This window comes from Clarias gariepinus, chromosome 19, assembly GCF_024256425.1.
Source record: "Clarias gariepinus isolate MV-2021 ecotype Netherlands chromosome 19, CGAR_prim_01v2, whole genome shotgun sequence".
Taxonomy (NCBI): domain Eukaryota; kingdom Metazoa; phylum Chordata; class Actinopteri; order Siluriformes; family Clariidae; genus Clarias; species Clarias gariepinus.
Window position 1 is genome coordinate 2408616 of NC_071118.1, and position 27921 is coordinate 2436536.

Below are 27921 nucleotides of genomic sequence, written 5' to 3' on the forward strand. Positions count from 1 at the left end.
TCGTTGCAAGTTATCGCAAACACTTGATTGCAGTTATTGCTGCTAAGGGTGGCCCAATCAGTTATTAGGTTCAGGGGGCAATTACTTTTTCACACAGGGCCATGTAAGTTTGGATTTTTTTTCTCCCTAAATAATAAAAACCATCATTTAAAAACTGCATTTTGTGTTTACTTGTGTTATCTTTGACTAATAGTTAACGGTTTTTGATGAGCAGAAACATTTAAGTGTGACAAACATGCAAAAGAATAAGAAATCAGGAAGGGGGCAAATAGTTTTTCACACCACTGTATATATATATATATATATATATACAGAGGAGCATAGAAATGATGATGATGAAAATGATGATGAAGATAATTTTCCAATATCTATATTATATATCTATATTAAAATCATCTAGATGATTAGGGGCTATATATATATATATATACAGAGGAGCATAGAAATGATGATGATGAAAATGATGATGAAGATAATTTTCCAATATCTATATTATATATCTATATTAAAATCATCTAGATGATTAGGGGCCATATATATATATATATATATATATATATATATTTTTTTTTTTTTTTTTTTTTTTTTTTTTTTTTTTTTATGGAGAAAAGCCAAAGCTCCACCACAAAATTTTTAATCCCGACCCAAGATATGGATCACTACAAATCACCCCAAAAACACATGAAACTGTGAAAGTAAGAGCCTGGCTTTTTCTCTAAGTGGTGCGCTGGTTTATGGAAATAATCAAGAAGGCATAGACGTAATGCAAAGGTAAGTGGCGCTCTTCAAGAAGATCATTTTTAGCATGTCCTGAATTTTATGATTAAATTGAATTTAAGATGGATAAATAATAATAATAATAATATTAATAATAAATTAATAAATAATTAAGCTGTTCTAAAGCAGCTTTTAAAGTTACATAAAGTAAGATTTCTTAGTTTGTAGGATTAACCCTGCATTAAATAACAAAAGCATTTTCAGACAAACTGTAGCTTTCCAAGACAATAAATTTTTTTTGTCTGTTTAGTTTCAGGCTGAGAGTGTGTAAAGCGTCCACCACAGGTCCATATGAGGAAGTTGTTAATATAGAAATGTGTCTGATTAAAAATAAACAAATCAACACCTTCAAACCAATCAGATTAAATAATTCAAGAGCAGTTTAGTATAAAGAGAAGCTGATGTTTTAAACATGAAAGTTAGATGCTAGTGAAGAGCCTGAACTTTATAACTAAAAGTATTTGCATCCCGGACCATACTGTATGTGGGTTTTCCCAAAACAGGTGCCACAGTTTGATGCACGTGATTAAACAGATGTCTTTGTATACTGTAGAGTTACACTTTCCTGAAACTGGAACTAACAGACTCAAACCTGCTTCAGGAGGACCAGGACCATGTGCACAAAGCCAGCACCATGAGGAAGAAACTCAAGTGCAAATCATCAGCAAATCATCTTCATCATTATAATACTTTTCATTATCATCATCATATTCTTCATCATCACTAAAATCTAATTCATTATCTTCATTACAATTATTACATCAACATCATCTTCATCATAATTTTCATTATCATCATCTTTATTGTCATTTTCATCAGCTGCAGCAGCACAACATCATCTTCATCATAATTTTCATTATCATCATCTTCTTCATTATAATTTTTATCCTCATCATCATTAAAATCAAATTTATTAACTTCATTACAGTCATCAGCATCATAATCTTTTTCATCGCCTTTTTTATTATCATCACCAACATCATTGTTGTCATTTTCATCATCATTGAAATGACCATCAACGTCATCACCATCATCATCTTTATTACAATCATAATTATCATCATCGCCATCTTCATCATTGTGACCTTCCACAAATAATGTACAGTACGACTGTACATACCATAATAATCAGTATCTTTTATGTTTTATTTTATATTTTATTGAAGTGTGTGAGAGAGTGAGCGCGCGCGCGAGAGAAAGTCTAACGACATATCCCAGACTGCTTTGCTGATAAACCAGTACTTCCGGTGTAAACCGGAAGTGGATGTTTTCTCCGAAGACGCTATGAAGCGGTGAGTAGTTCTGGTGTAAACAGTGTGTAACCTCCGTCTCACCTCCGGCTGTGTTTCATACAGACATGAAGTGTGTTTAACTCCTCTGTACAGTGAAACTCCGAGTGTATGGCGAGCGGGTGTTTAATCTGTGCACAGTGTTTTTAGCTTTAACTCGCGCGGAAGCTAAATGCTACATTAATAAAGAGTTACAATCTTACAGCCGACATCAAAGCGACTGTAAGTCACGTGACCACTCCCGGTTGGTTCCAGCGTTACCACACCGCTGGTTTAGATCATTCTTCTCATTGATCTATTTATTGTCCTAATATTTTGTCTAATTTATTGTTCTAACCTTATCAGCGAATAGACCTACACATGGCACAGTGTCTTCCTTTTTTATTTAATTTGTTATTATTCCTTTATATCAAAATAAATGTCTTTTAAAAAGGACTTTGAAATAATACACAGTTTAGATTTAGGTTATTTTCCTGTCATAGAAAAACATATGGATTTAATTATGAAATATTAAAATTAAAGGGCATATAAATTCATTAAACCAGAACAAAAGAGATTGTTAGACCTAAAATAAAAGTTGCTCATTTACAGTCTCGTAACTTTAGAATAATGTCCAAAAACATTTTTTTAAAGTATTTTAGATGAGGAAAAATATTTACTATTGAGACATCCTTATTTCTTTATCATAAGAAATTATATACCCTCATACTTTTTTGGTTTGAGTGCAAGGGAAGGAATACAACACATGGTATATAATTAATGATATTTATTGAGCCCAGAGAAACTCCAGCCAAAAAACGAACGACATTATGTTACTGATCAGATAATAAGATAATCATCATTCAATGATACCCCATAACGTAAAACAATACACAATTTAGTGATTCTTGTTTAAGATAGATAGATACAAGGGTGAATAAAAAATGTAGTGTTATTTTATTAACTTTTAGAAAAGTCAAATGCATCACTTTTTGATATAATCTTGCTTTTCAGTAGACTTTAGGCTTTCATATTTTCTCATTAAAATGTTTTTTATTCTGAATGCACCTTTTTCATCAGAAGTGAATCTTCATCCTCATAGGGCTGCTTCCAGGTGACCAAACAGGTGAAAGTTCGATCGTGAAAGATCAGGACCACAGGGCGGATGCTTTAGCACCTCAAAACAAAGTCGACAGTGCAGGCAGAAGTGTGTGGACGTGCATCATCATGCGAGATCACTATTCCCTTGGATAGCAGTCCTCTGTGTTTAACTGAAGTTTAGGCTTCGGCTCCTCAATAAAAGAACTTTTGAGTAAAATTGTAAATACTTGTACTGTGCCAAATTCCAGCAAAAAATTACATTTGAGTTTTACAGGAAAATATTTGTAGGCTAGAAAAGGAAGCAGGATATTATTATGTAAAAGCTTACTTTTCAGACAAAAGAAACAAAAAGTAAGCTTCTGGATTTTGCTGCAGGAGAAAAGAAGCATGTTCGACAAAATCATCAGAAGGACGTAATAGGCAAATAAACAGAGAATTTCCTTATAAAACTGCTCAAGAGACTATATTTTAATATTATATCACATGTGGAAAAGGGTTGGTCGTCACACTAATTATTAATATTGATTTATTAATTACTGTTTACTTTTTGCTTTTTCTAGTTTATTTTTTATTTTTGAATGTAGAAACTTATTTTTAAGGACATCCCTGCACAGAGCTGTGGATACAGCTAAAGTCAACTCCTGCAGAAGCAAAATAAGCTACCTTATTAGAAATCCTTAAAGAATGACAAAGAACAGCAATTATCTATCTCCGTTGATTTGGCCAGTGTTTGCACAGGTCGTTCTATCACCGAATGTAATAGTAGGCAGTCTCGTCTACGGTGAAAACAGGTACGTCAGGCTGAGCTCATAACCTTTGAAACCCTGAATCAAACAGGAACAGCTCATACGACAGGCAGAAGTAGGGCTGCTGAAACATTGGAGCAGCATGAGGAGCGGCAGCATGACGAATGCTGCACAGTCCATTTGCAAGTTAAGATAAAACACAGGCATCAGGATCTGCACGGGGGGTAAAGTCGCAGGTAACCTCTAGTTATGATCTAAGATGCGAGTCAACTAATATTAAGGTGATCTGGTGTGTTATGTACACAGCCGTAGCAAGACAGCGATTACCGTACCATGTGACAAGTTCTTTTACACCGGAGCCACGATTGGACTGACTCTGTGAATCAGGTCTGAAACGTCGGCCTCCCAGGAACCCCTTTAACATGTGGAAATAGCTTGGAGCGAGGTCAGGACTGTACTGCAACAAGTGATGCGTTGGACAGTATGAGGTCGTACATTATCCTGCAAAAACAAGAACACTTTTGGTGATTTGGTGAACATTAAAGGAGTTCCTGGGAGGCCAGTGTTTCAGAACTCTAACATGAAACTGTTAAATGAAGTCAGTTCAAGTTTATTGTAATATTAGCGACGAAATCTATGTCAAGAAACAGTAATGCATCACCTACAGTCAGGCGTCACTAAACCAAAATCTGCCACACAGTTCTGATGATTATGTGCCCTAATTGTGTAAATGCTCGTTACTCCTTATTAAGAATCAACTAATTACATAGCTATTAACATATTTGCTGCTGTTGTGAAGGGAAAACATAGCAAACAAACAAACAAACAAAAACTGGTTCATATTTCTGCATGAACTTCTCTATCTGTCAGGCAGTGGGTGTGTTCGCGCCATAAAGGATGAATAAGGCAGGTGTGTCCCGTGCCACTCCTGTTTGTACATAATAGCATAATAGCGCAATTATTTGAGGAGGATTTAGTAATTGTGAATCAGACCTCTATGTAAACACGGTGCTGTGAAGCTCTGCCGGTGAGGCCCTTAGTTACACTTATGAACATGCGGGATCGATATCGTAATGCATGGACATGACTTTTGTAACGTGTTGGAATGAGATCATTATTCGAGGGATCGAGATAATTAAGTGCAGCCATGTGGCCGTACGTGTGTGTGAATATTAACAAAAATAATAAGGTGACTGAGGAAACATCGCTATGTGTGCTGAATGGGAAACTTGATTATAAAAAGGTTCTAGATGAACGTTTGGAGAAACCTAAAGTTGTGTGCTCGAGCTCCCATCAAGGGAAAATGTGCAAGTTTCGCCTCAGGTGGTTACAAGGATGCAGGTTCGAGCCCCGCTGTCTATGGGATATTATAAAATATTTGAGATATTACAAAATTGCATAATCTGTTTCCTTTAACTAAAAGTTTTTTTTTTTTTTTTTTCCCCCGATTTCTTCTACGATTTTAGTCGTATCCAATTCCTCCCCGTCACTAGAGGGCTCCCCTGGTAATTAAGCTTCTACTAACACTCCGTCGGGTGGGCCGCAGACGATCACGTGTTTCCCTCGACCCACGTAACGTCACCGACCGCATCTTTTCGAACTGTTTGCTCACGCAGCTCCTTCTGCTTGCATGAGCTCACAGACGCCCCTGATCGGCTGTAGAGCCGTCATTAATGTGAGAGTCTGAAGTACCTCTCATTCCTCCCCTCTGAGAGAGCTCGGCCAATCAGGTTTTGTTTCAAGGGACGTTCAAGTCAAAGAGGGACTTTTGATTGTGCAAAATAACAGAACAGTTTTGAGAGTAAAAACTCCCTTTATTCCTCTTTATAATCCCCTGCTAAACTACTGCACTTATTCCAGTGTTTCACTAGTGCTCAATGTAAAAGGTTTTCTCAGTGCACCAGAGCCATGATCAGGCTGTGTGCTTCATGTCTGAAATACCGGCCTCCCAGGAACACCTTTAATGGCCCCAAACCTGTGGAAATGGCTTGGAACGAGGTCAGGACTGTACAGGGGATGCGGCAATAACTCCCAGCCGAGTTCCTGTAATGTGCAAGTGGTGTTGGTGAATGATTGTGTGTAAAGTTGGTGACAAGATATCGATTGGTTTGATTTTTCCATGATTAATTTAATTAAATTTTATTTGTATAGTGCTTTTAACAGTTGACATTGTCACAAAGCAGCTTTACACAATCAAAAGAATTATTCAAGTTTGTATGAAATGTGAATGTGTATGGATCAAAATTGATAAGATTGTCCCCTGTGGATCAGACGTTCCACATGCTGGATTTTCATGGGAACGGCTGCAGTGGGCTCCGAGCCACCTCTGCCGGGATCGTCATTCATGGATGTACGGCCTTCTTTAAAAATGTTTGCACCATTTAAATGTTTTATTTATTAGCTAAGAATCTCATCGCCATACCATGCGTGAAGTCTCCCTCGACCTTTATAATTTTCATGGTACTGTACTGGTACTGAGTTTCAGAATTTAATAGCAAAATAAGATTTAAAAGCCTGGTTTCTGAATTCCGCAGGATCACTCGTCGGGTTTGCGATGACGGCCCGGTTCCTGAGGAGCAGGAGACGGAGGGCCAGAGGCAGCTCCACAACATGCTGCTCCGACAGCTAGATACAGACGTCGACATCGACCGGTAACTCTCACTCCAGTCCTGTATCGTGGTATTTTAAAACTAACAAGAGGGCTCTTTCTACGCTATGATGTCATTGTGCCTGGGGCATAAATCATTCGCTTTTCAATAAGGGTTTAATAATTACCTGAGCATTTGGATCAAATGGAGAAAAAACTTCATCATGAACCACATGCAAGACTTATGCCCTGTAATTTATCTCATCTCAAGTGACATTCAGAGGTTTAGTTTTCATTTAACTTAACAGTTTCCTACAGTACATTACCCACAATGCCATCCGACAAATCGGCGCCGTGTCCGCCAACACCAAACACATCAGGAATATTTCAATAGGAACATGTCTTTTCCGGGTGGAGTTTTCCTGCTGGAGCTGATCTGATTGTATTATGTCTAGATGTAGTTCTTGTTATGGTGCATACCCATAAAGAAAAGAAAAAAATGGTTGGCAAATGAAAAATATTGTTTAAACATGTTACTTGTGATGATGACTCATAACTCTCGTCCCAACAGTTGTGTAGCGAAGAAGAAATGCTTCGCCCCGGCTGCGCTGTACAAGCCGTTTGGAGAACAGGCGGCAGGCGTGCGCAGTCTGGCCCAGTTCCAGGTGCTGCAGGATGGAGAGAAGGAGCTCGCCAGTTTGAGAGAGCTGGGCCTCACTGAGGCTGAGATCGAGCTCTGGAGGAACAGAGATGTGCAAGACAGCAGCAGAAAGGTCAGAGTCAAACCTGATGTACTAATGAAGTACTTTTTTTTTTAGCAAATACTATAGTGTCTCTTAAGCATTTTTTTTTTTATTCATGTATGAAAATGATTGCTCATGCTTCTAGAGACCCCCTCTCACAATCTGTAAAAAGTCTCAGAATATGGCCGTCCCTTTAGGGAAGAAGAAAACCTCCATAGATGTGAGAACCTGGTGATTCAGTACATTCAAGTTGTCAATTGACTTAGTTGCCACATAACGTTGCTGATTTAGATCTGAGTAACTGATCAACCCCAGATCATAACACTGTCTCCAGAGGCTTGTACAGTGGACACTATGCATGATCGGTTCATGCGCTTCCCATCTTACCCTGACACGCCCATCACTCTGGAATAAGGTTCAATTTGGACTCATCAGGTTAAATGACCTTTCTCCATCGCTCCAAAGTCCAGTCTTTATGTCTCACTAACAAGTGGTTTTCTTGTGGACACACAGCTGTTTAGTCCCAATCCTGTGAGTTCTTATCACATCACATGGAAATGCTCTTATTTTTACTTTTAAACATCACTCTGATTTCTACTGTCCATTTTGTATACAATACAACTTCACCAAGAGTTTAAATCATCTCATCATGAAATCCAGGAATTGTTTCTGACCACATTTTCTTCTCAAGGTTCCAGCTTTTAATAATGTGTTGGACAGTTCTTAATTTGATGACTAATTCCCAGTCATTTTAATGTTTTCTTCACTTGATATAGTCAAGTCAAGTAGGCTTTTATCATCATTTCAACCATATACGGTTCAGTACACGGTGAAACAAAACAACGTTCCTCCTCAACCAGGGTGCTACATACAAACAACATAAATTAACAAAAATAAATAAAGAATTTTGTGTTTTATTGGCAGATCATTTTGCTAGTTTTAAGAAATTTATTTCTTGAAAGAAGCTAAATAATCTGCCAACATAACAAGTGTTTATGTGCAATTTTATCAACATTTAACGAAAAACTATTTTAATAATTTATTAGGGCCGGGACTTTAACGGGGCGTTAATTTAGATTAATTAATTACACAAAAATAACGCGTTAAATTTTTTAAACGCATTTTAATCTTTAAATTTTTTTGCCCCGCTGAACGTTTCTCACTGCATGAGTTTCGGCGGACCGATTATACTGGAGCACCAACTAGCTTTTAGACAAAAACAAACCACAGTGAACATGGACGAAGAAGCTGATGAGACCGCTTTGGTTGGCCCTGTGGATGGGAAATTTTGTTATAAAAAACGAATGGATGGAAGCGTCTATTCAACAAGGAATTCGCATATCACCGCAGCATATCGAGCCTCAAGTATCACCTCAATGCTAAACATATAGAGTTGAAGAGTCATTATTCAATAGTATACTAAAAATCCATATGAAAAAACTTACTTCTCACTGTTCTCAGGTCAAATATTTATATGCGATTAATTTCGATTAATTAATTACAAAGCCTCTAATTAATTAGATTTTTTTTTTTTATCGAGTCCCGGCCCTATGATTTATTAATAATCTTTATATTATATTTGGTTTGTTTTAAACTTATTGTATAAAGGTTTGACTAGATTAAAGAGTATTTTACTCGCTAATATGTAGTTAAATTTTGTAGTGTGTATAAGTTTTATCTAGTTTATGACAATTACAAGAAAAAAAAGGTTTGGAATTACTCTCATTAATTACTTGTAGAATGTGGTCTGATCTTTATTCAGGTCGTAATTAGAAGCTCATCATCCTGTTCTTCAGGAAAGACACCATACGTTGGGATGTTTTAATGTGGTTGCCGTAGAGGGCGGTTACCAACGAAGTGTTTTATCCATCTTTCACCACAGCAGTAAACAATTTTTACTCATTAAAAAAATGGCACCTCTTACTTTTCATCAGTTATATGCAAAAGTTAATTTCTGTTGTTGCTTACGTTATGGCAGGTATAAAGAGCTTACCACGCTGTATGGACTAATTGCTGCTCGTCATGTTACAGAGAAAGAACACACGAGTGACTCTGTTTTTGTTGAGTATGAGATGTTCAAGCAGCAAAGCTTAGACAGAAAACAATTTTTTAATTTTTTATTTCAGAATCGTGGCGTGAGCGCAGCTCCCGAAGCACAGGACGAGCGCCTGCAGCTCATTTGGGACAAGATAGCGGCGAGGGCGGAGTTACTGTCACGTCCCCAGCGCTTCTCGGGCAGTCGAGCTCTCACACGGAGAGAGATGGAGATCGAGAAGGCTCTTTTTCACGGCAGTGACCGCTCCAGCTTCCTTACTGCCCTCTACCATCAAGGTAGAAAAATGGAAAGAGGAAGTTTGTCTAGACAGGAAAAACATACTGTACACACCTACAGAAATGTAGATCCCCATTATTTTAGACACAATCTGATTACTCACATATGGGGTAACATTCCTGAAATGGTGGATTTAAAATTTATTTTTTTTATGGTTTTAGATTTGGACTGTCTATTAAAAACAAAATACTATTCTAAGCTTTGTCTTCACTTGGGTCTAGACAAACCATTTACATTTATGGCATTTGCAGACACATTTCTTTGGAGTGATGTACAGTATCTCATTTAAACAATTTACAAGTAGTTGAGGTTTAAGGGCCTCGTTCAAGGGCCCGGGCGTGGTGTGGTGTGGTGGCAATGATAGTTTTAAACTTTTAATCAGTAGTTTAATATCTGAGCGACTGAGCTGCCGTTGTCCCTATCATGGCGTTCTGATTTTTATACCTCATAATGACCACATGTTGATTTCTGATTTCTTAAGATTTAGCCGGTAATCATTTAAATAATTAATATTGCTTGTTTGTTCTTGCGTTTTTCCCCATAGAGGGAGATTCACAGACAGGCCAGCAGGGGGCGACCTTTTTAAACCAAATGGATTCATTATACAGAGACTTTCTCAAAGATCAACAAAAAGATTCTGAGAGCATCACAGACTCTAATCACAACCAGACACAGTGTCGAGACGCAGACTCTGATCAGACGAATGTTCTCACAAACTGTAGCAGCGAATCGTCGATAAGCAGCGAATCCACGCCACCCGACGACACGATCAGAGCCAAGGATCAGAGCCAAGGACTGTCATCTGTTCCAGAGAAACTGACAGTCGACCGGCCGATCGGACGCCTGAGCTCTTGTTGCGTTCAGGGCCAGAGCGGTCCGGTGACGGTCAGCGGGAAAGTAGAGGAGATTTCAGATGAAGAGATCAGGAACAACCGCGAGACGGAGGATGGAATAAGGAGAATTTCACGCTTTCAGAACTATCAGCGTGGAGAGACGTCGAATGTAGGTTTTCTTTGTAGAGGCACTCAACAGGTTATTGCAAGGTTTTCAGCTGTATTTCTTACTATATGTGCATATTTTATATAATAATGATAATAATTATTATTATAATAATAATAATTATTATTATTATTAATAATAGAAAAAAAACATACAAATTTGCAATTTTTAAGGATAAATATGTCTATCGCATTTCATCAGTAAACCTGGACCTATGGTTTATTCTGACTTTTTTTCCTGAACTCTGACTTTAATCTCAGAATTTTAAGTTTCATCTCAATCTTCTGATATTTTTTCCCTCAGAATTATTACTTTAATCAGACCCCAACCCCCCATTTCTGACTTTTTTCTTAATTATTACTTTAATCTCAGGATTCAGTCTTTAATCTTTAATTAGGGGCAGTGGTAGCTCAGAGGGCTAAGGCACTGGGTTACTGATCGGAAGATTGGTGGTTCGATCCCCAGCTCCACCAGGTTGCCACTGTTGGGCCCTTGAGCAAGGCCCTTAACCCTAACTGCTCCAGGGGCGCTGTATCATGGCTGACCCTGCGCTCTGACCCTAGTTACGCTGGGATATGCGAAGAAGGAATTTTACTGTGCTGTATTGTATATGTGACAAATAAAGGCTTAACTTAATCTCAGGATTTAGACTTATTTTTCCCCTTAGAATTCAGACTTTTTTCCATTATGACTTTAATCTCAGGATTTAGACTTATTTTCCCCCTCAAAATTCTGACTTCTTTTCCTCAGAATTCTGACTTTTTAAAAAAAAAAAAATATTATTTCTTTAATCTCAGGATTCAGATTTTTTTCCCCCTGAGAGTTCTGACTTTTTTTCTTTATTATTACTTTAAGTTCAGGATTCAGTCTTTAATTTCAGGATTTAGACTTATTTTCCCCCTGAGAGTTCTGACTCTTTTTCTCAGAAGTCTGACTTTTTTCTTGATTATTACTTTAATCTCAGGATTCAGTCTTTTTTTCCTCAAAATTCTGACTTTTTTCTTCGTTATTACTTTAATCTCAGGATTCAGTCTTTAATCTCAGGATTTAGACTTATTTTCCCCCTCAAAATTCTGACTTCTTTTCCTCAGAATTCTGACTTTTAAAAAAATATATTATTATTTCTTTAATCTCAGGATTCAGATTTTTTTTCCCCCTGAGAGTTCTGACTTTTTTTTTATTATTATTACTTTAATCTCAGGATTCAGACTTTAATCTCAGGATTTAGACTTATTTTCCCCCTCAAAATTCTGACTTCTTTTCCTCAGAATTCTGACTTTTTTTTTTAAAAATTATTATTATTTCTTTAATCTCAGGATTCAGATTTTTTTTCCCCCTGAGAGTTCTGACTTTTTTTCTTTATTATTACTTTAATCTCAGGATTCAGTCTTTAATCTCAGGATTCAGACTTATTTTCCCCCTCAAAATTCCGACTTCTTTTCCTCAGAATTCTGACTTTTAAAAAACAATTATTATTATTTCTTTAATCTCAGGATTCAGATTTTTTTTCCCCCTGAGAGTTCTGACTTTTTTCTTTATTATTACTTTAATCTCAGGATTCAGTCTTTAATTTCAGGATTTAGACTTATTTTCCCCCTGAGAGTTCTGACTCTTTTTCTCAGAACTCTGACTTTAAAAAAAAATTATTATTATTTCTTTAATCTCAGGATTCAGATTTTTTTTCCCCCTGAGAGTTCTGACTTTTTTTCTTTATTATTACTTTAATCTCAGGATTCAGTCTTTAATCTCAGGATTCAGCCTTTTTTTCCTTAAAGTTCTGACTTTTTTCTCAGAAGTCTGACTTTTTTCTTTATTATTACTTTAATCTCAGGATTCAGTCTTTTTTTCCTCAAAATTCTGACTTTTTTCTTCGTTATTACTTTAATCTCAGGATTCAATCTTTAATCTCAGGATTTAGACTTATTTTCCCCCTCAAAATTCTGACTTCTTTTCCTCAGAATTCTGACTTTTTAAAAAAAAATTATTATTATTTCTTTAATCTCAGGATTCAGATTTTTTTTCCCCCTGAGAGTTCTGACTTTTTTTCTTTATTATTACTTTAATCTCAGGATTCAGTCTTTAATCTCAGGATTCAGCCTTTTTTTCCTTAAAGTTCTGACTTTTTTTCTTTATTATTACTTTAATCTCAGGATTCAGTCTTTAATCTCAGGATTCAGCCTTTTTTTCCTTAAAGTTCTGACTTTTTTCTCAGAAGTCTGACTTTTTTCTTTATTATTACTTTAATCTCAGGATTCAGTCTTTAATCTTAGGATTTAGACTTATTTTCCCCCTCAGAATTCTTACTTTTTTCTCCTCAGATTTTTGACTTTTTTCTTCGTTATTACTTTAACATCAGGATTCAGACTTTAATATCGAAAAAAGTAAGAATTCTGGCAGAAATGTTTTAGATAAAAGTCATTATTTTGAGATTAAAATTGGAGAAAAAAAACTCAGAATTTAAATACATTTGATATGGTGTCCTTGGTGCTTATAAAACAAATCAGTTTTCTAAATTAGTAAAGGCTCAGAAATGGACGAGAGTATACACTCACCTAAAGGATTATTGGGAACACCATACTAATACGGGGTTTGACCCACTTTCGCCTTCAGAACTGCCTTAATTCTACGTGGCATTGATTTAACGAGGTGCTGAAAGCATTCTTTAGAAATGTTGGCCCGTATTGATAGGATAGCATCTTGCAGTTGATGGCGATTTGTGGGATGCACATCCAGGGCACGAAGCTCCCGTTCCACCACATCCTAAAGATGCTCTATTGGGTTGAGATCTGGTGACTGTGAGAGCCATTTTAGTACAGTGAACTCATTGTCATGTTCAAGAAACCAATTTGAAATGATTCGAGCTTTGTGACATGGTGCATTATCCTGCTGGAAGTAGCCATCAGAGGATGGGTACATGGTGGTCATAAAAGGATGGACATGGTCAGAAACAATGCTCAGGTAGCCCGTGGCATTTAAACGATGCCCAATTGGCACTAAGGGGCCTAAAGTGTGCCAAGAAAACATCCCCCACACCATTACACCACCACCAGCAGCCTGCACAGTGGTAACAAGACATGATGGATCCATGTTCTCATTCTGTTTACGCCAAATTCTGACTCTACCATTTGAACGTCTCAACAAAAATCGAGACTCATCAGACCAGGCAACATTTTTCCAGTCTTCAACAGTCCAATTTTGGTGAGCTCGTGCAAACTGTAGCCTCTTTTTCCTATTTGTAGTGGAGATGAGTGGTACCCGGTGTGGTCTTCTGCTGTTGTAGCCCATCCGCCTCAAGGTTGTGCGTGTTGTGGCTTCACAAATGCTTTGCTGCATACCTCGGTTGTAACGAGTGGTTATTTCAGTCAAAGTTGCTCTTCTATCAGCTTGAATCAGTCGGCCCATTCTCCTCTGACCTCTAGCATCAACAAGGCATTTTCGCTCACAGGACTGCCGAATACTGGATGTTGACCTTTTCACACCATTCTTTGTAAACCCTAGAAATGGTTGTGTGTGAAAATCCCAGTAACTGAGCAGATTGTGAAATACTCAGACCGGCCCGTCTGGCACCAACAACCATGCCACGCACAAAATTGCTTAAATGACCTTTCTTTCCCCTTTCTGACATTCAGTTTGGAGTTCAGGAAATTGTCTTGACCAGGACCACACCCCTAAATGCATTAAAGCAACTGCCATGTGATTGGTTGCATTAATAAAAAATTAAACAGGTGTTCCTAATAATCCTTTAGGTGAGTGTAGATGTGCAGATTTACTATGACAAGTTGCTACATTTCTGATTATGTGAGATTTCTGTGCAGGTGCTGTGCGTGAAGAACATGAGTCCCCGGGCGTCTGTGGCCCAACTCGTAGCTCTGTTCTCCCGCTTTCAGAAGGACGACGCAAATCCGATTGTGTATCGTGTCCTGACGGGGAGGCTGAAGGGCCAAGCCTTCATCACGTTCTCTGGTACGAAAACGATACCAAGCATCACACAGTACAAAAGGCATGGGAAAAGTTTCGCATTTTCATTTTTAATCGATTGTTTTACAGATCTAGAGAGTGCAAAATCAGCACTGGACACGGTGAACGGCTACAGGCTGCAGGACAAGCCTCTGGTCATCGAGTTCGCCCGAGAGAGGAGACACGCAAAAACTGAGGACTCATCAGCAATTCACAACAGCACAACCACAGAGCAAAATGACCTGAAAAACTGCTGATCGCAGTGTAATTATGAAGCAATTTTAACAGGATTTATATAACAAATAAACACGACATGGTGTTTAATCAATGATGGTCCTTTTCTTTTTTTAATTATTAAAGAATTAATATAATTTCTTATCCCTTCAAGGTTCAGTTATGTTGTTGAACATCCCTAAAACACCTTAATTCTTGTTACTGAGACACTACAACTGCACAAAGTCCACTGTACCTTTACAAAGGTAATTTATATGTTTGAATTCGCAGTGATAAAACATTGCTATTCCTCTATATTCCTACAGGTGGTGCTCTCTAAACTATGAAAACTTTGCAAGGCGTAGGAGCAAATTATAGTAGATTTGCTAAAAAGAATCAGGATATTTCTATAATTGTGATACTTTAAGAATCACAGTACAAATTGAACCAGCACCTAGGTATCGCAATAATATCGTATCGTGTCATCCCTGGTGACTCCAAAAATTTCCCAATAAGAATATTCTCACAGAACATAAAAAAAATTAACAATCTACATTAACAATCACACTTTGAGGTGAAGTATCTGCCATTCAAGTCCCTGTGAATAAATTAATGAAGTCATTATCATCATATTCTCACATAAGTCCTTAAAGTAGATAAAGAGATGCAAATGAAACAAATAAGACAAAATATATTATGCTTGGTCATTTCTTTATTAAGGAAAATTACTCCAAAAAAGCTTTAGGGTTTAAGGTTCATAAATTTTCATAAAATGTGCACAGTGAAAGAGACGTGCTGGTTATAACAATACTTTCGTAGTGGTTTGATATAGTGATGTGTAGATCTGAGGTTTTCTTGTCATGAATGCTCTGATAAGAACTTTTGATGCTGATGCAGAAGTTCTCCGTTCTTTAAGGAGGCGCTATTCCAGGTTCCCACCAGCAGAGATCCCCATAACATCACTGTAGGCATGTACAAAAACCTGATCTCACCAAGAACATGACGTTCATATGTTGTATTTAAAGCAAACCTGACTTTAAAGGATCCTCCACTTCCACACATTTCTACAGTATCTCCACTCAAGGCTTCACAGACACACAAGAAGTATACAGACACACATCTTCTTATGATAAAATGTACACACCCATATTTGTTTCCATGATTATGACTATTGTTTTATATTTCAATCATAAGAGAGATGTTGTCCAGTCTGAAGGTCGACTGTCCCTCCTTTTCTTATGTTAACAGAATTGCAGTTCAGTTTTAAAGAAGAGGGGAAAACATCATCAAGCTATGACCTGACGCGCCATCGCTCTGGAATAGGGTCAGTCTGGCCTCATCAGACCAATCGATAAGTCCAATCTTTATGCCCCCTAGCAAACACAGGCAGTGTATATTTTTACATCCAAGTGGTGTATCTGCTTACAGTGAACTAGTGTTAGTACATGTTGTTGACAGAAAAGAATTTGTAGAAATAGTTAATTGATGATATAAGTGATATTATTATTATTATTATTATTTAAGGTTAAAGCCCACGTTCATGTCTGTCTGTGTGTCTTTCTGTACAGCAGAACTCTCTGTCTAACAAAGAAATCCCATTCTGTAAGGTTGAGTATCTTACGCCTTGTTTACACTAAGTTGTCCTTCTTTGGTACTCAGACAAATACACTCCCTGTTCGGTAATCGGAGAGTGAATCACAGATGAGAAATGGAAAAAGTAGATAAAAGAATAAAGATGAAGTTTTGTCTTAAAACCACTCCAGCGTGTTAAAATTCACTTATACCACTTCAGCGCTGTTATTTCAGCCAAAGTGAAAATATGAACTAATCCCAGTAAAAATATTCACTTTATCTTTTCTAATTAATATCTATTGGTGCAGGTGTTTGTTTACATTGAGACAGGAGTGCATTAGACACATTTCTAAAACACTACTCTGTATGTTTGAACACCCCTTTGCACTCTGGTGCAGGAACATAACTTTCTCACAGCGCCAAAATCGATGGAGGTGATTCCAGTCGATGCTGCTCCTGCTGTAAATCATTGACCCAGGCCAAACATACAGGTGGAGTGATGTGCTGCTCAGAGTTAAGAGTTATCCAGACTTTTAAGATGACTTGATCCATTTGGCTTAATTCTTTAATAAATGCGCCAATCAAACTCGATGAATATTAGACTTGTTGTTTTAGTGTGTACAATGATATTTCAAGCTTTCAAATTGCAACAACTCATTATTAAATATAATAACTTTAATAGAAGTTTGTGTTTTCAACTAAAAAAAAAAAAGAAATCAGACATCCGATCAGTGCTCTCTCTAACACCATTAAGGCTCCATGAATCCTGCACATGTTTCTAATTTCTTTTGCATGTAACGTTTTAAATCTTTTTAATTGATGTGTATTTTTGGTGTCAGTTAAGAAAGAAAAACCAGTCCGTGTGTCAAATACGTAACCATACAAAATGAAAAATCCTGCAAGAGTTCATCTTTAAGTACGCTTTTACAGCCGTAGTAAACCGTTAATGTGAAACATTAGCTCTAGGTGTTTACACACTCGCTTTTGCAAGGCTCCATGGGTCGATTGACCTGGTATTGATTTGTTTCGCTTACAGTCACGACCCACTGTTTCCCAAATCGTTCTCTCAGCAGGAACAAAAATATACCGGAGAAAATGTCAGCCATAATACTTCTGTTTTCTGCAATGAAATTAATATTAATATGTTTAATATATAAAGCAAAACCCATGACGTATTCACAAACACAAGTCTTTTTTTTTTTAAAGACTTCAAGGTTTTCAGGTTCATGGTGCGAAACAGGAACTCTTCAGACGTACCCCGTAACATCATAGCTAGCTGTGGTTTTCTGGCGTGCCGGAGTCCTGGAGTCTCTGACTCCAGCACTGGAGTGACTACTGCTACTGATCTGACTAATCAAGGTCTGGTTCCTGTTGGTGGGATTCATGTTGATCGCGCTCTGCAGTGTAGCCGTAGTCTGGTAAGGCATTGTGTGTGTTGCGGCTTGGGGCGCGGCACGTTTTTCCACGCGTTCTGGATACGGGTAACCCACACCATGGCGCCTGAACCCTCTGTGTGAATCTAGATTACTGCAGAAGGACATGCTTAGCAGTCCTCCGCCTATCAGCGACATCAGAGACGAAGCGATTCCGACGTACAGGCAGTCTCCGATCTCGGACTTCAGACTCTCATGTATGGTGTACTGGTAGAAAGTCTGCACGACTTCATTGGTCCTCCAGGAAACTGGAATGAGCGACAGGAGACCGGCGGTTAAAAACAGGCACCCTCCGGCTCCGGCTACATTTGTTTTAGCGGCGGAGCCGTCCATGCACACGGTGCACTGCATCCCAATGCTGGACACGGCAATGGCTAGGACGGATAAGATCACCGAGATGACCATCATGGCTCGGGCCACCTGCAGGTCGGTGGAGAGGCCAAGGATGGTGCTGTAGGTCTCGCATTGGAAGGCACCGGTGCTCTGTTGGACGCAGGCCATCCACAGGCCCTTCACGTTTTTCACAGCCGTGACGATGTTGGACCCGATGTGGGCCGAGAATTCCCAGTAGGGCAGCAGGGTGGCCGTCAAGTTACCGACCATGCCAATGATGCCCAAGAAGAATCCCATCAGCTCCACTGCGGCTGCGGCCATCGCTGCGAATGGTGGCGCGTTGTGCTTCAATGCTTTAAACGACTGGCGATGAGCTCACGATCTGTTAAAAATAAGAAGACAAACGGAATGTGTAGTAAGCTCTATACGTATCAGACTAACTCTGCCCTTTATTGTGTGTCCTCTCCCATCTGAGTTTCTGTTGTTCCTATTTCGAACTCTTCTGTCCTCTCCTGTCTAAACACTGAGTTTCCACAGTCCACATGTAAGCACACATGTACACAGAGAAGTAGGTTAAAGATTCACCCGTTACTCACCCCAAAACAGGAAATTGCTGCCCCATGGTAAACCCAAGGCTGCTGAAAGTAGGACAACCGCATTAACCTCAAAATAAGGGCTTCTTCCTCTTTTTCCAGCATGCATGACAAACAAGATAAGAAAATTAATCATCTGAAGCTTCTTGATTTCAAGTGAAATAAAAGTTTTCAAAGTGGACTATTGACTAAAGTATTGCCTGTCATACAAAAGTATTCACACCCCCTCTCTGTTTCCAATACCTGATATTAAATTGAAGGTACGATTAGCCCAACACTAGCAGTCTTATCCTGACTAACACTGCAAACACTAACACGTCTAACGCTACCTACAATACTATATTTACTAATATAGATTATTAATAAAAAATATGCCAGAGCTTAACAAAGTAATATTTCTCTGTAGCTGGCATATCTATTAACGTGTACACCACAAGAGGGCGCACTTACAGTTCAGGTAGTGAGCAATACTGGACGTTGTAGTTTTCATTGATGAATCGATTCTTGATTACTAACGTGTTCAAATATTGTGTAATTTGCAAACCTAGACTGTTTTTGTAAATGTTTCAATTAGCTCTTTTAACGAAACAATAGATATTGCTTAATTAGTAATCAGAGATGCAGTTTCATTCTATAATAGAAAATCCTCCTCTCATTTTTTTCTCTTAAGCACACACTTACCATAGTTACTTACCATTACGAAGACACAAAGCGATGCTGCCGAAGATACAATTGCGCTCTGATGTGAAGTTCTGGTACTCTGTTACAGCTAAAGTGTGTATGCATGAGAGAGAGAGAGAGAGAGAGAGAGAGAGAGAGTTTGGGTTTTGTTTGAGCTTAATCTCATCAAATCTCTGTTCACATGTCACCAGTGCAGTAATGAGATTAAAATGCTCTCCTGCTTCCTTTATCGCACTAAACGTGTTTAACTAAAGTCAGCACACTGCAGCATAGTCTCTGGACACTAATAAGTTAGAAGTTCTGGCATTTTCAATGACCACTAAATCTTTTACAAGCCGTTATACTCAGGAAATAACAAACACAAGCTGTAGTCATTGTGTGCCTTTTTGTACTGGTCAAAGTCCATGTTTTGTTCCAAATCATGGTGCTCTAACCCAAATCACCTGCTCTTATGTGAGTTATATTTTACCGATCCTTGACTGTAGAAGACGCTGTTTCTGATCTTCAAAATGTTTTGGCGTCATTGTTTTTTTAAAACTTTGTTATTTTTTTTTACGGTTCTTTAAAAGTTTTCATACTTGAGCAGGATTCACAAAAATTGATCCCAAAAGTCAGTAAAGGCTTGTTATAGTCTGATAACGTCACTGTCTCAAAGAAAAATAAGTCAAGAAGCTACCAAGTTAGATGTACGCTATACTGTAAGACACTATCTTGCGAGTACCGCCGTAAGAAACAGCTGAGAGTCATCTGGTATGTACAGTCATACACAAACTTAGCAGCTAATTTAAAGCGGTTTTAGACTTTCTTATCAGCAAGATAATGTCATTAACCAGGGTTGCCAGGTTGCAGCATAACTTCCATCCCAACTACTCTCAAAAAACGCACAAATGAATCAAAACTAGACCAAATATTACAGCATAATAACTGTCCAGTCTTTTAATACACCTCCACAGTGAGAGCATTGGGGCAGCGTGATCCCTTCCCCAATGGGCACTTGTTGCAGTTCCCCTTTTGACCACTAGGATATATGCAATAATAACTCTATAGAGGTAAAGTGACAGTTGTCACACTACCCCAAACCCACTCAAGGTGAGCAAATCTATGGAATAAAACCTTATATTAGTGATATAGCAACATCTTTTCAAATTATTGGGTCACACAGAGTTACTGATGACTTAATAAAGAATAAAAGATTATAAACCATGTATATAAATGCTGGAGCTCTCCACCAATGCACGAGTCACCACGGCCTAATAAAACCATGTCAGTGGGAGATGCATGACTGGGGCCAGGGGCATTGTGGGTAGGTGCTGCTGTGGGAACAATGCTCCTGAACACAGACCCGAGGATGGAGGTGCCAGCAGAAAGAGAGTGGTGGTGTCGAGAGGGTGAGAGAAGTGTGTGTCTGGAGGTGTGATGTTGCCAGTGTTGCTTCTGCACCTCCCTAAATGAGAGCGTTGAGAGGTGTCGAGAGACACACTCCAGTCTTTAGCCTAAAGGGCCTGGATCAGGATTCCCACATCAGCGCCGAGCTTTATCAGCTTTCCCTCGGACCTGGAAAAAAACACTGAACATTCACATTATGGCTAACATTACAGGAGGGATTGGTTCCTCAGCAGAACACCAACCACACAGTTTCCATCACACAGTTTATGTTCTCAGGATAAAGGTGTTTCAGAGGTTCATTTGACTTGAATAAGTACGTACAGATAGGAATTCATGTGCCTTTTTGTGTCTTCTGATGTCATCAGTCAGCGCCATCAGCGAAGTGATTTCATAGCAGTGCTAGCAACAGCCGCTAAAACAGCTAAAGCGAGGCATCTGGCTGTCTGGCCGACTAACGACTAACGTGTGACATAATGTTTTGAGAAATCCATGTAGAAAAAAAACCTACATATATTGGCAGCAAACAAAACAAAATTACATATCTTCTTATGTAATTCAACCCTGCTGATGTCGTTCCCCTTCACCCCTCCTCACACCGCCACTCTCATTTGGAAAGGTGTAGGAATAACACCAGGACTCACACCTCCATCAGCACACTTCTCTCACCCTTCATACTCCTCCGTTCCCACCGGATCACCTACGCGCCGTCGCTGACCTCATACTGACCCACGATCAGCGACTCAATAATTGTTAAATATGGCTGATACCAGGAATTGTTTAAAGACTTATCAATAACAGACTGGAAATGCTAAAAGATTTTAAAGAGGAAAAGAGTTAGATTCTGATCCTAATAAGAGAATGAGATGTGTTTAATTAAATCAGAAATTAAAATTTTCCTATCGTTTATAAGAAAACTAAATAATAAAAAATAAATTCATATAAATTGATCATGTGTCTGCAGAATCTTTAGTTTGCTGTATGACCTTACGAAAGTTCTCCATGTCAGCCTTTGTCACCTTCATCATTTGGGCCGGTGTAGGGACTCACACCTTTATACAAACTTCTCTCACTCTTCCAGAGTCTGCAGTACAGTTCCCAGCTCATCACCTACACACACTGACCCGTACACTGACCTCAGACTGACCTGATAAATATTTAGTTCATATACACATATATATCTGATATATATTAAACATTTTAAAGAAGGCCGTATGTCCGTGAATGATGATCCTGGGTGAGGTGGCTCACTACAGTCGGGCCCATGAACATCCAGCGCAAGGCACGTCTCATCCTTGAAAATCGCCGGATAACTTGTCGCCAATTTGCAAAAGAGATTCTTCTGTCTGTGTAAACTGTGCACACAATCCTTCACTAACACATCTCGACTTGGAGTTATTGCCACGTCCCGTGTACAGTCTTGACCTAACGCCAAGCCATTTCCATATGTTTAGAAAAGCCATTAAAGGAGTTCCTGGGAGGCCGGGGTTTTAGCCAATTTAAGTCACAGAGAGGAAATCAAGCTCATCTAGAGCCATGCGCATCAGATTGTAACATCTGCCTATTTGTGTGGGAAAACAAGCAAATTAAACAGTACAATACAAGCAGGACTATAATGCTTCTCTAAGCCCTTTTCAGACACAAGACACTTAAGATAGGTGATGTTATTCAGAAATTGTTAATTTTTGGTTAAGGCCACTCACTCACTCATCTTATATACAGCTTTATCCTGTATTCAGGGTCGCGGGGACCAGGAGTCCCAGGAAGCTTAGGGCACACCTTGGACAGGGTGCCAATCCATCGCAGGGCACATACACATACTCACATGTCACACACTACGGGCAATTTGGGCCTATTTAGCCTAACCTGCATATCTTTGGACTGTGGGACGAAACCAACCAAACACGGGGGAGAACATGCAAACTCCATGCACACGGAGACGGGAATTGAGCCCGGACCCTAGAGGTGCAAGGCGACAGTGCTAACCACTACACCACCTGGCTGGTAAAGGCCAGTTTTTTTTTTTATTAAACACAAGACAGGGATTAATCTTATTTTATTTAGACACACCCACGAATGGGTTAAAAACCAGAGGTGAAAAGTAAAAATTAACTTTACTCACATTACTGTAATTGAGTAGGGTTTTTTTTGTGTGCATTTTACTTTTTAAAGTAGTGAATCTGTAATTTTAGTTTAACTTGAGTGTGTTTTGTTTGACGTATTGTATTTCGCTACATTTTAAATCATATTCGCTACTGAGTAAAAAATAAATGAAGGAAAATAAAAAATAATGGCGAAGGAAAGAAATTGCACCCCGGAAACTGCACTGATTGGTAGATCAGTTTTGGGAGAACAAACGTGCTAAATTCACAAGAACGAAAATCCATTAAATTCTTATGAAGCGAATGCCGGCTATATTTATGCGACCACTTTGATTTTTAAGCACAAAAAAAGACAACAGCTTTATTATGCAAAGGTGTTCCTTCAATTAAAAACAACTATTTTGAGATTTATATCCGCTTGTCTTTTTTAAACTACACCAGAATCCCCTCATCCCACCCTCGCTGGTAAAAAAGTAACTTGGTAACTTTTACTCTGTGTAAATTTTTTATGAGCTTCTTTTTACTTTCACTAGAGTATGTATTTTGTACTTGTATGAGATAACGTCAGGGTTGTCAGATTACACAAACAAAATCCTGTCTAGACAGCCTACTAAAAAAAAAACTCAGAGTTGACTTTCAAAAAACTTTCAAGTTTCAAAAAACTTTCAAGTTGTTGTGTTTTGTTACTATTAATGCATTTTTACTACATTCTACATTTTAAAAAAAATTACCGCAGGCAGTTCAGACTTGTGTTAAAATCGATCAGCAAATCTTACTCGGCCCAACATGGTACGATTTCTGTTTTTTATAACTTTTATAAAAAATGTTTCATTGCATGAAGTCGACAATTTCCCATGAAATATATTTTAAGGAGAGCATGTCTCAAAGAAAATACTGCTAATTTTAAAAATTTGGGGGCGCATAGTATTAAAAAAAGTATGTTTTTTTTCCTGCACTCCAGTACCCATTGTTCCAGGGCACTGTTCCAGTACCCACTGCAGGACAGAGGATTCTTACTGACAAGGTCTCACCAAACAAGCATTGCTACACATTTGTCTGTTATTTTACTTTTGTCTAGTTTCTATGCAAAATAGTGCCTTTGAACATAACAATATAAAAATGATAAGCCCCTGATAACTAAAGACAGAGTCACAATTAGCTTTGTCCTCTGTTGTCCTCCTACCTTGATTCCCAACTGACCTCGGGGTCAGCATGTCGGGCCTCACACCTTGGCTTTGCATCTGCGAGGTGTAGGAGTGACACCATGCATCACACTTTCGTGGGCACACTTCTCTCACCGCAGAGTCTGAGGAATTGTTCCCACAACAGCGCCTGCACACTCCTGGGTCCTGACTCAAACACTGACCTCATACTGACCTGTCCTGTGTATGTCTACTGTAGAGGCCAGCACGCCTTAACCACTGATAAGGAAGCAGCAACCTGAATATTAACTAATAAATAAAAAATGATGTAGTATAAACATATATATTTTAAATATAGCATGATTACATTGTAAGATAAATGTAATATATTGTTAGATATTTTTTGTGACTACAGTATTTTATGCAATGTAGCTGAAAATGGGTCTATTGTATGTTTACTCTCTTAGCATTACTGCAGATACACTATATTATTATTATTATTATTATTATTATTATTATTATTGGTCCTGTGCCGCTCTGCATCATGACCCCAGTGATGTTAGTCCTCTCCACAAGTTTTCACACCTCCAATCTCATTTGGGAAGGTGACACCAGCCCTCACACTTCCACCGGCACACTTCTCTCACCCGCTCTTCTCCACAAGTCTCTCTCTCCTGGCCCCCGGTTCTACATGTTACATGTAGTAGTGTCTGCAGAACTGTTCCCAACCCTGCACCTACACACACTCTGACACGCTGACCTGGACTCACACACACACTGACCTTATACTGACCCGTGCATAGACCAGTAGTTGACGTATTATCATATCATAATGTATATAAATTGTATATTTTAATTGTATTTATTTTTCATTTTGTTCTAACGTAATCACGAGCAGCTAATATTACTCCTCATAATGTATAAACGAATATGCAGAATACAAATCTAAGTTTATTCAGTTTGTTTTTAGAAGCTTCTACTCATTTTAAGCTTTGTTTTTTTATTTTATTAACAGATCAATTATTTTCTTCTTTCTAGAAACGAATGCTTAAAATAAGACAAATTGTCTGCAAACGGAATGAGATGATGTCAGCTTTGAAATGAGTACAGTATGTTTATATTATTAAGAAAGCTTTAATAATCATATATACAGTTTATTCCATCCTTATAATAAGAAATTCCACATAAATATAAAAATAGTGTAGATGATATTCAGGATACTTTCACCTGCTAAGATGTCACTTTACTTTACACACATTTTAATGTTATACACAAATACACATTATTTATATGTTTTAATAAACAAATTACAAACAGGTTATAAATAGTTTAGTAAAGAAAAATGTTTAAATAATTAATTATCTATTAATGTATAATTATTGCAAAAAGTAATCTGAAGTTGTGCATTCCTTTTTAAAAATTATTTAAAGTCTTTTTCAGTTAAAAAAGGTCTGTCTGAAAGACATTTACACTTAAACGTAATTAAATTCCATTTCTGTACATTAAAACGTTTTTAAAGTTTTAATAAATTAAAATTTTCATGTAAAAGCCATAAATTTAAAGCCTTTATACTTTAATCTAAATTTATATCACTGTGTGCTTAATGATAAAACAGTATGAAACCTTTATGATGGTAAAACATTATTATTATTATTATTATTATTATTATTATTATTATTATTATTATTATTATATGACTTCTCCTAAGATATTATAAGGATATAGTAATTTGTAACATTTTAAGCTTCACCTTAGTAAATGTGTAGAAGCAGAAAAATAACAGAAAGGTTTGTTGTTATCTTTATTTGAAATTAATACTTATAAACATTTATAATATTAAAAAATGCTCTGTATGCTCTTCTTTCAAATAAAGTCAGCCTAATTAATGCATTACACTTTACATGACCGTAAATTGGCTTTTGAGGTCAGATGATAAAATATAACCAAATAATTGTCAAAATGAGATATTCATATATCCTACACATACAGATACCCTTATAGTTATCAGGCTCGAGTCTCTGAACGAGCTTAGCTTATTATAGACATGAACCCACAGTATAGTGTATATTCAGATATATTCTAATAGTCTATATAAAACATTCAACTTAGATCTGATATCCATCTCAATCATAATTTATCCATATTTCTCCTCTACTTCATTTCCCTCATGTGCCCTCAGGATCTCGATGTCTGGTGTTGCTCTGTCTCATTGTCTCGTGCCTACATCTCACCAGACCTCATGCTTCAGCTCTGGTTTGTGGAGGTGTAGAAGCGACACCAGGTCTCACACCTTCATTGCCACTCTTCTCTCAGCAGTATTGCCCTGCAGCACTGTTCCCACACCAGCGCCTACACAGCGGACGTGCTCGGACATGCACGCCAAACACCCTGACCCCATACTGACCTGTGTTGTACACAGCCTGGCTTCATGTACACTACATTTACAGTACACATGAACCAAACCGTAAGAAGCAAAGCTGGCTTTGTTTTTTATTCATTTAATTTTTTTAAGAATGATCAGCACTGAATATACTGAGACAAAAAAATATTATTATCAAATTGCCAGCTACATCATTTTAAAGAGTTTAACTTTATATTTAAACTGCAAACATCACAAAGGTAAATATGAAAGACCTTTACAATAAATCATAATTAAATTCCATTTCTGTATATTAAAACTTTTTTAAAAGTTTTAATAAATTCAAATTTCCATGTAAATGTACCACCTAGCTGCAAGAAATGGTAGTTTCTTACTATCTTCATCTTTTAGTGACCTTACAGATGTATTAATTCCTTATTATTGATTTTTTTTTTACTTTGATTGTTATTAAACCTTGCTTATAGACTAAGCTTTAATTCTTGATTCTTAAAGTAATTTATTTGTGTAATATATTTGCAAATTATTTCATCAATAATATTTTGATCATTTCTGGCCTCGATGCGCCTGTGACCTCGGTGTCAGTCTGTGCCGCGACCCCACCGAGGCCACTCTGCCTCACACTTCTGCTCTATTTTGGAAGCTCTATAAAGGGCCCTAGTCTACACACTTTAACCCATCTCTAACACTTTCTGTTACTTTAGTACCTTTACTGGCGCAGTACACCAAGCTACAGTACTGTTCCCACACCAGCACCTACACACTCTGACCTGGACCTAAAGACTGAGCTCTCACTGACCGGTCCTGCACACACACCTATAGATACTGACCTTATGTGTGTTACCAGTACATAAACTATTGATAAGGTGTTCACAAAGTTGTTTGTTAATAAATCATGGCTCCATCTTACCAATAACTTGCCCGTCAATCTAATTACGTATTAAATTATGCAGAAATGCAATTTTTGTGATTGTGGCCAAAGAGGTCAGTTTTAATTTGATCATTGTTTCCATGATGTCTCTGGGGAACCTTGATGGCATTTTGTGTTCATCAGACAAAGAGTACATATTCTTCCTTTTTTTGGAAATATACGATATAGTGTTTATTAGGTAAACATACTGTTTGTTTCTGTGCTTGTATCTTGACACAACAAAATTAAAATGCTTTTAACAGAATTTAAGCTGTATTTAATTTGAAAAGAACTTACGTTTTGAGAAAGTATTTAAAAAAATCAAAAAGCAGTTTCACATGCATAGTGTTTAAAATGATCTTATTCTAATACATAAGTTATAACCGGTCGTGTACAGTGGATGATGCGATACCGCGTTTGTCTAATTATTGGTAATGTGTGGGTTTTTTTGTGTGTGTGGAGTATTTTAACATTTTCTTGAGGAGTCTCCAGTGTCATGGGTTTCAAGTCAGATTTAAAGTTACAGGATTAATGGACGGAGGAATGCACGCTTTGTTGTTTCGCAGTACCTTCACAATCTGTGTTGTTTTCTGTTTTATTAAATTAAAAGTAAAAGAGCCACATTATGACATGTATAGCTGACAAATTGCTCTTGTGTAAAATAATAACTAA

The 27921-nt window shown here is 37.7% G+C and overlaps 3 protein-coding genes across 6 annotated transcripts in view; 2 read left to right on the plus strand and 1 right to left on the minus strand.

Annotated features, from left to right (window-relative positions):
- The window catches only part of LOC128507330 (mitochondrial fission factor homolog B), a 232928-nt gene that overhangs the window by 170540 nt on the left and 34467 nt on the right, over nt 1-27921 (plus strand). The gene's annotated exons all lie outside the window — the stretch shown is intronic.
- rbm41 (RNA binding motif protein 41) lies at nt 1986-14838 on the plus strand. Its single transcript, XM_053478110.1, has 7 exons — nt 1986-2069; nt 6427-6543; nt 7051-7252; nt 9349-9553; nt 10099-10556; nt 14369-14516; nt 14601-14838. Exons 1-7 carry the CDS (start codon nt 2062-2064, stop codon nt 14765-14767), a joined length of 1305 nt encoding a protein of 434 aa, XP_053334085.1. The 5' UTR covers nt 1986-2061; the 3' UTR covers nt 14768-14838.
- On the minus strand, nt 16457-19668 carry cldn2 (claudin 2). 2 transcript variants are annotated; one of them, XM_053478124.1, is made up of 4 exons: nt 19349-19668; nt 18658-18744; nt 17553-18443; nt 16457-17415 (listed from the first exon to the last, which is right to left on the minus strand). In XM_053478124.1, the coding sequence occupies exons 3-4, from the start codon at nt 18380-18382 to the stop codon at nt 17394-17396; spliced, it is 852 nt and encodes a 283-aa protein (XP_053334099.1). In that variant the 5' UTR covers nt 18383-18443; nt 18658-18744; nt 19349-19668; the 3' UTR covers nt 16457-17393. The 2 variants fall into 2 exon arrangements, with proteins under 2 accessions (XP_053334099.1, XP_053334098.1); XM_053478123.1 differs by lacking the exons at nt 18658-18744; nt 19349-19668 and having other exon boundaries at nt 17553-18640.